The sequence below is a fragment of the Tauraco erythrolophus genome, chromosome 7 (assembly GCF_009769465.1).
Source record: "Tauraco erythrolophus isolate bTauEry1 chromosome 7, bTauEry1.pri, whole genome shotgun sequence".
Taxonomy (NCBI): domain Eukaryota; kingdom Metazoa; phylum Chordata; class Aves; order Musophagiformes; family Musophagidae; genus Tauraco; species Tauraco erythrolophus.
This window is the reverse complement of record NC_141471.1, coordinates 42599130-42616300: the sequence shown is the minus strand read 5'-3', so window position 1 is coordinate 42616300 and position 17171 is coordinate 42599130. Positions and strand designations below refer to the sequence as shown.

The following is a 17171-nucleotide window of genomic DNA, read 5'->3' as shown; positions in this document are numbered from 1 at the left end:
AGTCATTATTAGCCAGCTGGATTGAGTTGAATACAATGAACTACTAATTAACTAATCAACTCAAGGTACTGATCCTGCCTACAAGAGGCAGGCCATTTCCTCCTGGCTGCGGACGATGCAACAGTGTCCTTGGTGCCGCAGCCCAGGCTGGTGAGCAACAACTGGTGACCCCGATGTGATACATCTAAGACCCTGTGCAGCCCCGACTCCGTCGCTGGAGCCGAGAGCCCGAGCCAAAAGAGCCGGGAGCCCGAGCGAGAGTCCTTCGGAGAAGAAGGTAAAGCCGCAAGCCCCGACGTGGTACTCGCGGGAGGGAAGCGTGCTGGAGTTGGATGAATGGACCGGGTCTCTGCTCACCATAAAGCCCTTGTGAAAAAACAAAAAATTGTAAAACAAAAAGGGGGAATTATGGCATCAGATCATTATTAGCCAGCTGGACTGAGTTAAAGATAATGAACTAATTAACTAACTCAAGGTACCGATCCTGCCTACAAGAGGCAGGCCATTTCCTCCTGGCTGTGGAAGATGCAACAGCGTCCTTGGTGCTGCAGCCCAGGCTGGTGAGCAACATTGTCATCATTCTAAAACTGGGAGAACTGGTAGAAATTATGTGGAGGTACTGTTATGCTGGGAGGTATTAACGGGTGTTGTCAGCCAGTTCCTTACTTTGTCATCAGCAAGTGAAGTTGCTGGCCCTGGCAAGAAGCCAGCAGCAGGCTCCCTGTATTGCCCTTTTTTTTTTTCCCCTCCTCCCGTCTTCATGAAAGTTGCCAAGATTTCTAGCCACCAACGCCCGCAATACATCCTGAAGCTTTTGAGTGCTGCATCTAATCAATCCTAAAGTCACCCCACGACCACAAGCAGTAATGGAATCAAGTAGATATTCAGAACTGAGTTTATTCAATGAAAAAAAAACAAACCCAAACCTCAGTGCTGTCTAATAATTTTTCATATCAAACATACATTTTCAAAGATATCAGATCACTTAAGAAACATCAGCTATAGTTTAGATGACCTTCCAAGTATGCTGCATCTTGACACATTGAAGACCCACAAAAAGAAACATCTGTGTGTTATTTTTTAAAAACAGATGCTTTGTGAACAATGACATTGAAAAGTCTAGAGTCACTTTTACAGTGGAAATAAACATATTTTAAAAATATGTTTTAGTACACTTACATGCTTCAGACCTTAAAGCACAATTGATACTGTCCTGAGAAGTCATAAAAGAAAATAGCTAAAGGTATTAAAAGATTACATATTAAACAGTAACCTGACACTTTTCACTTCATACTTCAAGGTACCAAGGTAATAAATCTAAAAAACCCACCAGTTATAAAAAACAGGCAAGCTAACTCAAGTGATAAAATACAGTATAGTTGCTATTATAAAATATAATCCCAGTGCGATTGTTAACTTGCATGTTTTCAGGACATGTTTCTTGCTGCTTTTGAAGCAGAAAGGGAATCAAAATTAAAAAATAAAGCAGTTGCAATGAGCACTCGATATATTTTACATTCATTCACTCCTATTCTCAAACAAATGTTAATACATCTTAGATTAAAAAACAACAGGATTCTGCACATTAATATCAACTGCTTCTATGCATATCTTTTTGATTAAGTTTTGCTATTTGCTGTAAACTCTTAAGAGGTCTAGCCAGGCAAAGTTATACACAATTTTCTGTGTCACGTTTTCTCTAGGATGTTACACAAAACTAGCAGCAGATCAAAGTAAGCCTACACAGGCAGAAGGTATACTCCATGGGTAACATAATATAACAAGAAGAGAGCCCAGATTTATACCAAGGCAGCTGGAAATGTTTGTGCAGAAGAACGTTCAAAGAAAGCATTCCTTATTCCGGTTTTCATCCCGCTTGCACATTAGCATCACATGCATCGTAGTCATGTGCCTATGACAACAGACCGATGCATTGCTAACTCAAATACTCAAAACCACTGATAATAGTTCATTTTAAAATAAAAATACAAGCTGCTGGATCTTGGAAATTTTTTTTCCACTTGAATTTTGTGCCTGGATCCTCCTTCGGTGAAATCCCTATCAGAAGAAATACGATTAACTCTTTCTTTAGGCAGAGAAGCCACTATACTCCTATACTCCTCCTAAGTGATACGACAACCACGAGCATGATGCCAATCATCCTTTGTACCTCCACAGTTTTATGAAGGAAGCAGCAAATAAAGACATGCTGCCTTAATGTTTCTTCTTCGGTTACAGAGCAAGGAAGCACCACACTGAAGTAGCCTGTGCATTCTGCACAAGAGTAAAAAGAACTCAACAGGCATCTAAAGGTAGTGAAATAGATAGTGAACACTACCTAAGCAGATGCAGTGTTACTGAGTGAGCACTACCAAAGTCATTAAGTAAACTCTTTGTGCAAGCTAAAGGAGACTAATGAAAGGAGAAGCAAATTTAGGTTGAGCAAATTGCATTAAAAACAGAATCCTTCCAGCATCCAAGGGAAATGGGTTTTGCATTTTGTATTTGGAGAAGTCATTACTCTGCCTTCTCCAAGTATTTTCACATTTATTCAAATATTTTAAGGGAATATATACAACCAAGATAATACAGACACTCCCCCCCAAGTCAAACTGATGTCATGAGTATGCGATCTAAAAAACTGTAAGGCATCTCTTTGCTCACATTGGAAAGTTGTGTGAATGTCCCGCGTCCTTCTGTGTGAGTGTGCACATAGGAAAGAGCAGAAGACTTCCTCAACGAGTTCCTCAAGTGAGAGGGAAGGAAGGAGACTTGAGCAGGCCAGGGCAGCACGACAGATACTTGCTGTACCTGTTGCTTTAGGCCCCTACACCTCCCTCTCTCTGCATCATAGAGCAAGGCTGACAATCTTCTCCTTCCCAGTCTCCCCACAAAATCGTGCCAATATTTGTTTTCTGCTCTTGATACTTGTGCCATCTCCTTAGCTTTAAAGTTGCACTAGGCAAGAGTTTAAACAAACAGCCTTAAGAACAATAACTTAAATTGATGGGATTCACACAATCCCTTAGAGTTGTGAAGATCGCAGCCTCATCACTTCTGTAAAAACTGAATATTGCCAGAGCAATATTGAACAGAAGTGTCAGACTCCATACAGTCATTAACAGTGCAAAAGACATCTGTGAGGCACGCTGACCTCTCTCCCTAAGCCCAGCTGAACAATTTGCCATTCCATTTGGCTCTCCTCTGCATCATCCCCCTCAAATAATGTGTTTTAAGTCTTTTCAGCATGACTAGTTTTCACAAGCCAAATACTAGGATCAGATACGTTGGTTGTTTCTCAGTTTTGCAGAAAGTATAGGAAGCAAGGAATTAATGTAATGATTCCAAACCAATAGAAGAGATAAGACTACATGCAGGGTTTTCAATTGATTGTTTTGGAATAGTAACCCGTTGATTTGCCTACTAAGTTGCACGACCCTTTAAAAGTATATTTCTGAGCCTCAAGCATCACTCATATTGCTACAGGGAAAAAGAAATAAAATGTATACACATAAAAGGAATTGCAGTAAATACACAGAAAAGAGAAAAATAGAGACAAATAAGCTAGAGAACATCAAAAGAAAACACGAAGAGGAAGATAGGGAACAACAGTGACTCAATAGGAAAATTTTGAGCAGTTGCTCCAAGTGGTGTCCGCAGAGAACTGCTATTCGCTTTGTGCTGGCTCCCCTTGTTTCCAGCTGCTAAGTTCACATTGAAAGAAGCTAAAAATACATTAAATACTTTCCAAATACTATTCTCCCATGTAAGCAATTGGTATAAGTTGCCACAGGGATGTTGCTCTCTTGCCAGTGAGAAGGGAAATAGTATACAACGTTGACAATAGAAGTTGTATTCTACGAAATCTATTGTCTCAGACAAGATGCAGTCCAAAATATGGGAAAGTTTGAAAAGGCATTATTATAGCTAGAAGAATTACTGACTATTCCCCTCTTCCAGTAAGGTAATATATGAAAGTGATACTTAAAGATGAGTTTTTTATCACCTATGAGAAAAGGTATGGTCTGAACTACTCAGAGGTATAATACGTGCAACGTTTCTAGCAATCAAGTTTTGATATTTCAACGAGGAGATAACAAATAGGAGTGGCAAATGTCTACAATTTAGGTATACTATCTCCTGACAAACTAAAATTTCACAATGCTGCAGATTTATTCAGAGCTCTCCTTGACAGTAAATTCAGCTCTATACAAAAGTAAAGGGGGGGAGGGATAGGACACAACACATACCAAAAACCATCCAGTTCTTTCTGTTAAATGTGAAGTATAACAGGCTTTTTTATGACATGTCTTCCTCCGAAAATAGCAATGGTTACACTGCTTAACTCCCACACACACCCCCCTAGCTTGACTTTTTGACAGTTAGAACATTATCCATTCTCAGTCCTGAGGAATGATCGAAAGTTTCGTGAGTCAGGAGGACTCTTTCAATTGCCCAAAACTCAAAATTACAAAATATGAAATACAATACCTAGGGAGGCACGCAACTCTGATTTCTTGTAACATTAAAGAAGCCAAACATGACAGATTTTTTTAGGAACTCCGAAATCCACAGCTTTCCACAGTTTTGCAAAGATGCTGCAAGTCACAGCAGTGATAATCTGCCAATTACAAGGCACATGTGTGAGCAAGATTTTTTGTCTCCCAAGCAAACAAGATTATACAGCCTGTTCTCTTTGTGGCGATGAGGCAGGGGAAGTGTTAAAGTTGCAGCTGTTGCAGAAGTAGAAGCTGCAACTCCCTTGGAGCTTGTACCGACTGTGTAGCCTAGCATGCCATTAAGAGATGCTACTGTACTACAGACACTGTTCCATTTTGGGGTTTTTCCTGAATGAGACAAACTTGAAGCTTTGGTCTGCTGTAGTTAATGGAAAGTCTTGCAACATGTCTTGCAGTACTCCACCCAAGTTCCAGTTCAGCTCAATATTCTGTCTATCAGGAGTTCCTAAATAACTACTTAGCGAGTATTCTCAAACAATACAGCTTTCCTTCACGTCTTCTGTGACATTTAGTTTTGAGATTTATCACACTCCTATTGCTCAATCATGATTTACTTTATATATAAAAAGAGGACACATATTGAAAGTAAGCTGGAATCACAACCATTTCAAGTGGCCTACATTTGTAAGGAACTTATCTTTATGAAATATGTTTTTTTTAATAGAAATTCTAACACCTATTATAACAATGATCTAAATTTCACTAAAAACAAGAAATGACATATCAATACTTCAGGGTAAGGCATACTGTACTATAGCTTGACTTCATTACGCTGAAGAATCATGTCTAGCTGATGTATTTATTTTGTAATGTTTAACTATAATAGAAAATAGATGAAGTTGGAATGAAAACACTGTTTAGACTATGTCAACAGAGCATGAAACTAAATGAAGTGATTCCGTATTGACTATAAAAAAATATTTGCTAATAGTAAAGTTACTAATGGTTATCTATCAAGATCACAACATGAAATAATTCTGCATCCTAAAAACTGTGTTAAAGCAGCAGACACACAAAGTTAGATGTAATTTTTTTATTTTGCAAAACAGCATCATGCAGCGCACTTTATTGCCATTTCATCATTCGTGTAAATAATTAAGAAAAACAAACAGAAAATCTCCAGCTCACTTTTTTTTTTTGAATTGCAAGTCACCAAAGGGCTTTCCACTAAGACAGCCAATGCTCACTTTACACTTGCTAGCAAAAGAAAATCAAGTAACAGTATCTTGTATACTGAAACAACTGCTTAATTACAGAGGGAAGGATTCAGAAAACTAGAACAAATGACACTGCTGTAAAAACTATAAGCCTTTTAGACTCAGTTCAAAGACTTATGCATTCTTCCACAACAGGCCTAAGTTTTATATTCATCTCAGCAAATCAATCCACTAATAGGCATCAGTCATCAACACCTAAGTAAAGATCTGCCATTTGAAACAGCTTTGATGTGATTGAAGACTCGTACACAGTCGTAAGTATGACAGAGCAGCTTAGCTATTAAAATGTTTTATCTAGCAAAGAACTGTTCAACCTAATTGACTGAAATACTCTTTGAACACTGTTACTGCAAGGCTACTTCAGTACGCAGCGCGTTAGTACGTAGCCACTTGACTTCTATCTTGAGATCCAGCACAACCACATCAAATCTTGTTAGAATAGTTTCTCACGCATACTTTTGTCAAGAGACCAAAACAATAAAGCTGACTGTCATTTTTACTACCAGTTGCTTAGTTAATTTGATACTGAAACGTACTGGGATTCATTATAAAAGCTGCATGCAATCAGCCATTTCTATCAATCTTTCCTTTTCCTGCACTAATAGAACGAATCCTACTAACCACATCAGTTGAAATGGGTTGGCAGGACTCGATGGAAACTATTCCTATGCACCAAGCCCGACCTCTCACCGCAAGAGGTGCGGTGGCAGGGGCTCCTTTCAGCAGAACTGCGCAGCCCTGGCCCAGCTCCAACACTGACCGTGTGTCAAACTGACAGATAAGAAGCCCGAGACAGACATCTGAAAACAACTGCATACCGCCCCGGCCACCAGGCAGCCAGGGTTTCTAGGACTACTTCGTTACTCATTTCAAAGGCAATGTTCAGCACACCAAAAGTTAACATACCTGACAAAAAAAACCACCAAACAAACCACAAAACAAACCACAAACCAACAAACAAGCACAAAATCATTATTAGAAGGGCTAAGCAATGATACACTCTATTTCAGGAAGTTTCCACTGAGTATCGTAACTGATCACCAGAAACACAGTCAGAAGATTAATAATACTTTGTGCCTACAACATTTTTCCTTCTCCATTACATTCACAGTGTGCTAACAATTTGCAAGAAAAAGGAATCAAATATACCAGCAACTGCCACCAAGATTACATTTTACAGAATCAAACAAAATGCTATTGATTTAATATCTCAAATGAAGGGCAATTTGATTTTTACCCTGTAGCTATTAAAGCATCAGAGTTCATCAGTTTTTACCATTACTTTTGCTACCAGGAAGTATGTCACGTCAATTCCTTGTATGTAGGCAAACATGATCTATTAGCTTTTATTCCCAAATTACTAAGTAATCAGCACAAAAGAATAGCTAAAATTCACTCCCATTCCCTATGCAATTTCCATAACTCCATATATTCCATTTCCATATTCCAAATTAATAAAATCCAGGTGAACTTACCTACAGTTTGGAGGAGGGTCTAATGTAATTTCTGCAAGTTCTTTCTGAATTCTTAAGACAAAAAAAAAAATAATTATCAGGACTTTTTTGCAATATACTTACTTCAACTTTATGAACATGTCTACAGAAATCTGTAATAATAAAATACAATTCTTATAATTTCTGATGGAAAGCTGATGCTATAAGGTTTCACAAAACTGCTCAAGAAAATGTTGAACTAAAAATCAAACCTCTTCTGAAAAATGAGTCTCCAATCTGGGACAAGTTATGCCATGACTTGCCAGCTAGAAAAACCCGCTTTTTCTATAGGTCAGGGTTCTCAGCTCCTCTGCTCACTTACACAACAATTAAACGTCTCATACAGCCTCCTCATCTACTTCCCCTCTGCCTATATGCCTCAACAGCTCTTGCTCTCCAGAACATTTAACTTCTTAATGTATCTTGTACTGGCAGGGCAAAAAAAACAACTTCAGAGGATAGTTGGTCTCACCATGCCAGAAAGAGTCCATCCTGTGTCGGGTCTGCTATCACATCCCCCCAAAGCCTATCCTCAAAGGAAAGTGCTCCAGCTCCCTGGCCAGGCTGGGGACTTGCCATTGGATTTGCTCCAGTGCGTGCCGCCTTTGTACTGAGAGGCCCAAAACTGCGTATGCGTTATTCCAGATGCTGTCTAATGAGAGCTAAGTAACGGGAGACAAATCACTTTCCTCTACCTACTATGCTCCTGTTCATACAGCAGTTAGCCTTCGTTGCTGCCTCACGTTGGGCTTGCTGTCTGCCAGGGCCCCCACGTCCTTCGCAGCAGAGTTGCTCCCCAGCCTGTACCGTTACAAGGGGTTAGTCTTTCTCACACACGTGATTACATTTGTCCTTGCTGAATTTCATGAGTTCCCTGTCAACCCTCTCCTGCAGCCTGCAGAGGTCCCTCTGAGCAGCAGCTCTGCCCCTGCATGTACCAACTGCTCCCCCTGAACGTGTCATCATCTGCAAACTTGAGAGTGCGCTCTGCGGTATCCCCCAGGTCACTGATAAAGACATCAAGCTGGGCAAGTCCAGTATGGATCCCAGCAGTACTGCACTCGTGAGGGGCATCCTGCTGGAGGTCTTCCTCCAGGGAGAGCAACCTCATCATTAAGGATTTCTGGATATTCCCAGGCTGGTGCTTCCATGCCAAGTCCTTGAATTCCTGATCTCTGCCACATCTGGCAATATGAGCTCTTTTCTGTTATACCAGCATCTGCATAAGAGTCAGTATATTCCCCTATGAAGAAATTTAAACATGCAGAGTAGGAGTTTACAGAGTTCCCAAAGGAACTTGGAGGAGTTTACAGTTCCCAAAGACTTGCCAGATTATGATGCCATAAACAGGACTGTGATGGCCACCTTCCCTATAAACTACGCCCAAGGCTTTTTATAGGCTACTTCAGTGCAAAAACATGGACATTTAAAAGAAGGAAGGAAAAGAAAAACAATTCAATGTACCCTCAGTATTTTCTTCTTCCCTTCTTTACAGGATTTCATGAACAGGAGCAGATTGCTATTCCTGTTATTCCCTACACTAAGAAGGAAAACTTGCACGATAATACCACTCAAATTCCTGAGATACGTGCTCAAGCCACAACCCAAAAATTCAAGCCTGACCTGAAGTACACACATATCTTGTTAAAAACTGCCATCCATTTGCACATAAATACAGGCAAAAAAACCCAAACAAACAACAAACCACAGTTTATCAAAATAAACATTCAAGTATATTGGCATACATAACAAAAATGAGCAGTTAAATTCTCTATATAATGTTAAGATCCAAATACAATCTCATGCTAAGGAGTCTCATAGCCACCATCAAAATTCCCCTTATGCCACTAAGAGTTGAGTTGATGGCTACAATGAATAAACGAACCAAAAGCGGTAGAGAAACTGGCCTGAACCAGAAAGTCCAATCCTTTATCATTCACATCCTGAAGTAATTAGGACATACGTGGGCAAGATTTGTAGGTAGAGGTAATAACCGTTTACTAAACCAGGCAATATCATTGAAAAGATAAAAACACTCTTTCAGATGCTTATCTTTTCTTCTAACCTCTATGCACCCCATCCTTACCTACACACACACTACATACTCCTGTAGAGGGGGAGAAATTTGATGTTTATTTGCTTTTTTTACTCACGGAAACGTTTACATCTCCAGAACATAGAATTTCCCCAATAAATAACATTCCTTCCTTGTAAAAATACAAGCACAGGCTGCTTAATCAATATTTGCAGCAAGTCATTGTTGTAACACTCAAAATCCACATATTTTTAAAAGAGAAAATCTGATTAATGATGTCTAAGCACAATAAACATGTTGCTTTTAAAAAGTTACTCCATTTAAACAATCCTAACAGTTTACACTCTTTAGAAGGGAGATATTACAGTGTGGGAGATGTTGAAAACATTTCTTCTGTATGTGAAAAATTTCTACTGTGCTTTTAAAATTTATACTATCACAAATTCAAATCACAGAAAACCTGGGTAGCATGTAATCTTTGATTTCGTATTTTATGGGTATTTTTTGAGCTTTCTGCCTTTTGGGAGGTTACAGAATGATGGCATTGAACTTCTATAGAGTCAGGGATTATTCCTTTCCTTTACATACAGTAGTAAGAGCAGTTAGTATTTCATTGCATTACAATGAGTCTGAGACACATCAAGAATGGATTGACAAGTGTAGCTTAAGTCCTAGATCAAAAATCTCTTCCTCCTAAATCCTAATCCATGTCCCTTCCATTCCAAAACCAAAAGGGTACAGGGCTCTCTCCTTTCTCCCGCTGTTCTAGTTCAACTCAAAATTTCTAACTTCTAATGTCAAGAGCACTAACATTATCCTTTTTCAAACTTCTCCTGTGATTGAGCAAGCAAGAACAAAATACCTTTCTGTTTCAAGTTATAAAAATTCATCAGATGGTACTTTCTATTTGCGTTCAAAAGTCCTAACTGCTTTTACAAGCATCTAAGATAAAGAGATGTTTCATTCATGATCATTTTTATATAAACAAGATACAACATATTAATATGATACTGTCCATCAATTGCTCCTCAGCAAGTTGTTGGTGTTTATTCTCCTGCTCTGTGGCATCCCAAAATAAAATTAATATATACACCTTACACCTCTTTTGTTGCAACCTCAATTTACCTTGCATTCATGCTGAGAGCACATTCATAGACAGTTTCTGTAGAGCAGCTGACACACAATAGCTTGTTCACATGTCACAGCATTCAAAGTTACAATTAAATCGTCAGACACCATCCCAGAGAGCTTTGCACTGATAGAGACCAGTGCAAGCTGGCCTTCGTCTGCATGAGTTATTCCACTGCTCTGGCACTTGTTTCGCATCTCCATTGAGTTGCCCTCAGAATCTGGCATAGGAGAGGATGTGCCTCATTTCCTTCGCTGACCACGGAGGGTTCACTGCCAGAGCATGTGGCCTCTGGCAAAGAAACCTTTTTTGCAGGGTCCTTTCTGGCACCTCTTTCTTCGGATTATCTGCCTCAGTACGGTTGTGTTTAGCTATGTCAGAGAGCAAAAAGGACTCTAAAATAAAATCATCATATATATCCAGTTTATATTTAAATTAATGACATACTGGTTTACTATATATTGGGGATGGAGGTGACAGCAGGGGAAATCAAAGCCAGCAATCAAAGCCCTGGGCTGTATACACAGGGCATTTAATTTGCAATGTCAGATCTGATACTCTTTGTTTAGTCTTAAAGAAGTCGTTTGACCCCTCTTTCTCTCTCATATATATATACACATATAAAAATATTTTCCCCCTCCATTTTACTAACAAAAAAGGACAAACATGGTTGCCCTCTAGTAATAGTGCAAAGGTTAATCTACTCCTAAATTCAGAAACATGAAAGTACATTGTGGATTTCAAATATTATTAATTCTTACAGACACGTATTTACTACTGTTCCAAGCCTAAGGGGACTGTGTGTTGTTTCCTTCATGAAACAGTTAAAGTTCTCTAAAGCTAACAGAGAACTGAACATGTCAGAGGATTTCCCAATATGACTAATAGGAAAAGAAGCAAAATAAAAGACTATATGACAATGAGTTATTTTTACCACATCTACTTTTCTAAAATAAATGCCTCTCTACCCATAAAAGCCAGGTGAATCAATATTCCATACTGAAGAATATGCTATTTAGGAAATACTAAGAAATACAATCACTGGTATTTATTTCAATCTTACATAAACTGTGACTGAGCAGGAGATTGATCTAAAGATGGTTAGATTCATGCTGGAGGAAAAGAAATATTCTCGCCTTCATACTAGATGCACAATAAATGACAAGGGTATTTCTTACAAGAAAAAGCACTCCATATTTTGCTGTCATATTCAACATGCTAAATACCATTCCCAGATTCTTTGAAAACAGTGCTGTGATAAACTTCTGAGACAAAAAAGAGGGGAAAAAACCCAACACATTTTTACTTTGTTGGATTTCAAACAAATTTAATCCATTACCTAAATGCTACTCCTTAAGGTTCTAACTTATTTCAATAAAGAAAAGAAAAGATATAACTCAAGTTTTAAAGCTCACCATTCATTGTTGGCACAGATATTTATAAAAAAATTCCAGGACTGGACACAAAGGTTGACAGATTTTCAACTATCAACTTCGGGAGCCAAACAAAACAATACATTTATTTGTTGAGCTACTATGTCAGCCAAGAATGGTTACACTTCTCTCAATCCAAAGGTCATGCTAAGATTTGCTACTTAAGAGGTAACAAGATGCCTGCTGTTTTCAAGGACAGCAATTCAATTCCGTGTCTGAACTGTAATTGTGATATGCAGCGAGTTTCTCAATCTTGACATGTTAGGTAAGAAAGGTTGCTATTTAAGGTGATGCCCTCTGGGTGAGGAAAATTGAAGCACCGGTACACTGTATGACATACGCTGTAAGCTATTACACCTGCATGGCAGCTAGTCCTAAAAGTATTAGAGAAGGACGGCGTGTGATGGCATTCTGCCTTCTTGATGCCATCTATAGCAATGCTAACAGAAGAAATGCTGTATCTTATGAAAAAAAAAATCTTACTCAAATATGAATTCAAGTGGTTTCCTACAGCCTCCATAATCAGATCACCTTGGAAAGCAGTAAGCTGCAGGAGTAGTATATTCATACATAAGACATGGCAGCAGTTTACTTTTACACAAGCAAAAGTCAGCACACTGCTAAATCTTGCTTTACAGAAAACCTAACGCTATTGAAAATTCTTTAAATCTAACTGACTACACAAACATACAAATAAAAAGCAGAACAGAAATATTCCAAATACAGATGCACAAATTATCATCCTATTCCAAGATATACCGTAGGTATCATAAAGTAATCCAAAAATACTGTGACTACAATTCCATATGCATGAAAAAGCTTTCCGAGTGAGAAAACATGACTTCCAAACTCAGGTTAGAATCTAGTCTGTGGTGTGTGACTTGAGCTCCAGTGCTACGCTAACTTGCTAGTGTTCTCTGCTCTAAACAGGAATTAAGGAATCTTGACCAAAGCCACACCTGCAGTACACTCTGTTGTTTGGGGTTTTTACTGATTTTAGCAGAGTTGACTCCTTTAACTGTAATGGAGTTATTAGAGGGAATTGCATAGTGAAACAGTTAAGTAAAGATTATTGTGACTAAATTTAGAGTAATGCCATACAAACCCACGGAACTCAAAAGCTAGAAAAGGGAAAAATTGCTAAGCATATATTCAGCCTTTTTTCACTAGGACAGTTGAATGACTTCAATTTTTTTCAATTTTTAAAAGATCACTTTTTTTTAACCTAGTCAAGGACAACACTCCCATTGAAGGAGTATAGCTGTATTCCTGCATTATTTTACATTTCTAATGAATAAGAATAATACTACTACTATGAAGATATTTTATATATACAGTTTCTGTAATACTCATCACATATTGAGCATTCTATGCTGTATTTCCTTCCTTTGTATTACTCCTCTCATTTTTATCCTCTACTTTAATTCCTGATTTTCCTTTCTTGAGGCGTTACTGGTTTTAATTAAAAAGCAAAGAAACTAAACCTGTAATATGAAAACCTGGTCAGATTAAGAATGTTTACAGAAATGTAATCCCAATTCTAACACAGTGACAAACTACTGAATACTAAAAAAAAAAAAAAAAAGATAAAAAAAATTCTATACTATTAAAAAATCCCTGTTACTATAAAAACTATGTTGCTGTGATCCTTCCACAAAGTGCTATGACAACCAGCACTCCTAAAACACTTTTTTTTTCAAAAACATTATTTATTGTGCATATATCTACAGAACTCTTACAAATCATCTCAGCTCTTAAAATGCATAATCAAAAGCTTTCCTTCAATATTAGCACACATGTGAAACTGGCTTTAGAGTCTAACTGGCAAACATACTGATGTCAGCAACTGGCATAATTAGTTTCAGCAGAACCATAAGCAGATATGATTAAACTTTAAAAGGTTTAAGTAATTTTATCACTGTGAAATGCATGTTGATAAAAGCTCTAAGCTTTGAAGATACAAAGCTAAGATTAATAGACCAATTTCTGACATATCATTATTAATTTTTTAATAAGATAGTGTCCACAGGCCCTTGTTAGAATTGTGGCATCATTACATTAGGCGTCGTACAAAGTTCAGAACACATAGACTTTTTTCTAAAGATGTTAAAAACTGTTTCTTATGACCTTAAAAGTAATAATTAGTCCAATATTCCCAATATTTTAAAAATAACAATAGCAAGAAGCAGACGAAAGAGAAGGCGGCTAGAAACTATAATGGCTGTAAGGATTAATCACCTGAATAACATCATGGTTTGAAGTGAAAGTTGGTGGTTTTCTTTTTTTCCTTTTAGTCATAAAGGAAAACATGGGCAAGCTTTGCTGGCCATCCTGTAAGTGATACAACTAGGTAATCTCCTAGTAGTGTCATAGTACGAATTGGTCTTCAGAAACCATTTCACCAGGGAAGAAAAAAAGAAGAAAGGCTAGCTGTAAGGAAGGTGCCTATTGCAGAAGAAAAGCATGACAATACCTCATTGGAAAGACAGAAGAGACTTCAGCTCAGAAAAGCATGTAAATGGCAAGGGACAGACTAAGGCAAGACAAAGACTTCAATCTTGAAGAGATGTACACAGACGTTTATATACTGGTATTTACAGACTACTACTATATGCATATGTTATAAATTACAGCAATAGGGCCTTAATGTTTCTCCTTTACCACAGCACCATAGTGGCGCAACTCCAATTTTTTTTTGTAGTTTACATGTCCTTGAATTAGCAAAGAAACAGGATCCAGGAATTCTGCATCAGGATAGTCTGCAGAATTGGTCTCTTGGCAGATAGTTTTAAAAGCCTTTTTAAACTTCAATCACTATAATCCCATTTGAATTTTGTTGCCTAGACTAACACCCCTACATGTACTAAATGGAGCAACACTAAGCTGTAAATTCCTTCTGTCTGGTCCAAGCAAGACAATTGTTATCTGGAGATTGACATGATAGCATAGAGTAGTTTAAATAGCTATTTCTACAAACTCACCTTTCCTCTCAAGCAGAAAAGAGGAGGAAAAAGAATGGGTATTAAAATAGACGACAGTTTAAAGTAATGAAACCAACATGCATTTGTTGTTCACTCAAATATTTCTGACCTGACAATCTGGGAAAAGGAAACGCAGTTCTTTACAGCAATAGGTATTACGGTAGTCCTAACATGCTGAGTTACTGAACTGTCTGAAATGTTTATGGTTAATTAACTGTAAGTTACACTGACAAGTTTCAACATCAGTCATACATACACATACAGAGATATATTTTATAAGGCTACAAAACTGTCTGAGTTTTACTAGCAATAAAAAAATGTCAGCTTTTATCATGCAAGCTACTATTAAAACCATGTGAAGGAGCCAATCTGTCAAAGAAAGGAAAAAAGTATACAGGTCTCATTATTGTGACCAGTCTCAAAGGCTATTACACTGACATAGTAGTGTTATAATAAAACAATAAAAAAAATTAATATACTGAGTCAATACGTATATCTGATGGTCAGCTGAAAAAAGAGAAAGAAAATAAACAGCCAGAAAGAACACTGTACCTTTTAGCACTAGTTGACAGTTTAGCAGCTGTTTTGCTTGATATTTTGCCCTCTTTTTTCTTGGGTTGAACTTGCTCCCTTTCTTGTTCCTGCTGAACACCTTCGCGCTGATCTCCATCAGAGCTGCCTCCACTAGTGCTTGGACTATCATCAACTCTCTGCCCCTCTGTAGACATGGCAGATGCTGCACTGAACACAAAAAAAAACAAACAACAAAAGTTAACTTCTTCAGAAGAAACTATCCAATAGTATTTCTTACATGCCTTAAGGAAATAACACACGAGATTTATGTCTTTGTCTTAACACATAATACTTGTGTTACAGTACTTCAGTAATCTTAGTACTAAAGAGTTTTGCCATAAGCATCTTCACAATAATTCAGGGGTTCGTCATTTCAAACCCCATAATAAATAAATAATAAACCCTTATTTATATGAAAAGCATAAATTATTGTAGTTAAGTGGGAAATATAATTCTGCAACCATAATACCATTCACTGTGAATAATACTTTTCAACCACTCGGCAATGTCATGAGTTAGTGGCCTCACCACTACGCCACCAGTTCAAATCTAGCATAGTTTGTTAAAAACTGAGAGCTGTTACTATCTTAAGACTCTCTGTTATCCCATATGAAATAAATCTGTGGGCTCATTCTGAGCCTATAATGTGGGTTTCCACATTACAAAATCCACGTCTTGGCATGCTCTATGGAAACATTCACAGAACCAAAAGGCACTAACACAGGACTGTTTGTATTTACTAAAAAGGTAGGCTTCTGGAGCAGTAAGCACACTGGTAGAGGATATAAGAAAGTTTTTCCTGACAAATTTTGTTCAGGCAACATGAGGGAATAAAGCTGTCAGAGAACACGAGCGACAAGAAATCTTAGTATATTTCAGAAATCATGTTAATGCTTTATTTGCACACTTCTGATACTCGTTAGCTTTTTTTTCTTCCTTCATTTTAAATAGTATAATAATATGTCGACAGATGAGGAATTACAAGCTCACTGTTACAGCTGTCACGACTTCTCAAACTGTTCTAAGGGCAGATGTCCATGAAAAACTCTTACTCAATTAGCATATGTCGTGGCAATGACTGTTACAAAATTTTACCAAAACAAATCCAAACCCAGAAGGTCTTTCCTTTAACTCCAAACTTGTAGTTTATATACATATTTTACATATCCTCCTCTAGAGATTTTAATAAAAGAATGGTCTTCAAAGCACAGAGGCCCAACCGTTACTTGCTTACACCCACACAATCCCCATGTATCCCGGTGGTTTTCTGATCGAATCTGTCTGAATCAAGAATTTGCTCTTTCATACACAAAGAGTTTTAAATTGCTGTGAACTTTGACTTAGTTTTCCTCTTACCCATGTACAGACACCATCACAATTAAGAACAAAACTATCCACCTTGACTATTATAAGTTTTAATACTCTCTCAAGGGAGAATAATGAGATTGCAGTCTCAGATTCAACCATGCTCATTCAGCGGATTAAACAAAGTTCATCTCTCGGCACATATTTGTGGAACGCGACAGCAAAGGAAAAGTAAAGTTACATCCATGTCAACAGGGTTATGTTGAAAAGGACGCTTTTTAAAAAGACCGTAAGTGTTCTAGTTATAGCAGCGTGTAAGAAAATAAATTTACTCCTTTTCTGGAAAAGCCTTACGAAGATCTAATTCTATCAAACAGTACACACCATGGAGTGGAAGAATTAATCTTTTCAGGCATTACTGACACAATACAACTAACTTCAGGAGGAATTAGATCTTTTTTTTCTATTTTATGAAGCTACACTGA

General features: G+C 37.7%; 1 protein-coding gene across 1 annotated transcript in view; it reads right to left on the bottom strand.

Moving 5' to 3' along the window:
• Positions 1-15536, bottom strand: part of LOC104379365 (ubiquitin-conjugating enzyme E2 E2) — a 214590-nt gene extending 199054 nt beyond the window's left edge. Inside the window, exons 1-2 of the mRNA XM_086614582.1 lie at positions 15361-15536; positions 7213-7263 (exon numbers count right to left, since the gene is read on the bottom strand). Coding sequence (XP_086470708.1) covers positions 7213-7263; positions 15361-15536 — 227 coding nt within the window. The remainder of the gene's footprint in view (positions 1-7212; positions 7264-15360) is intronic.
• Positions 15537-17171: the final 1635 nt, after the last annotated feature.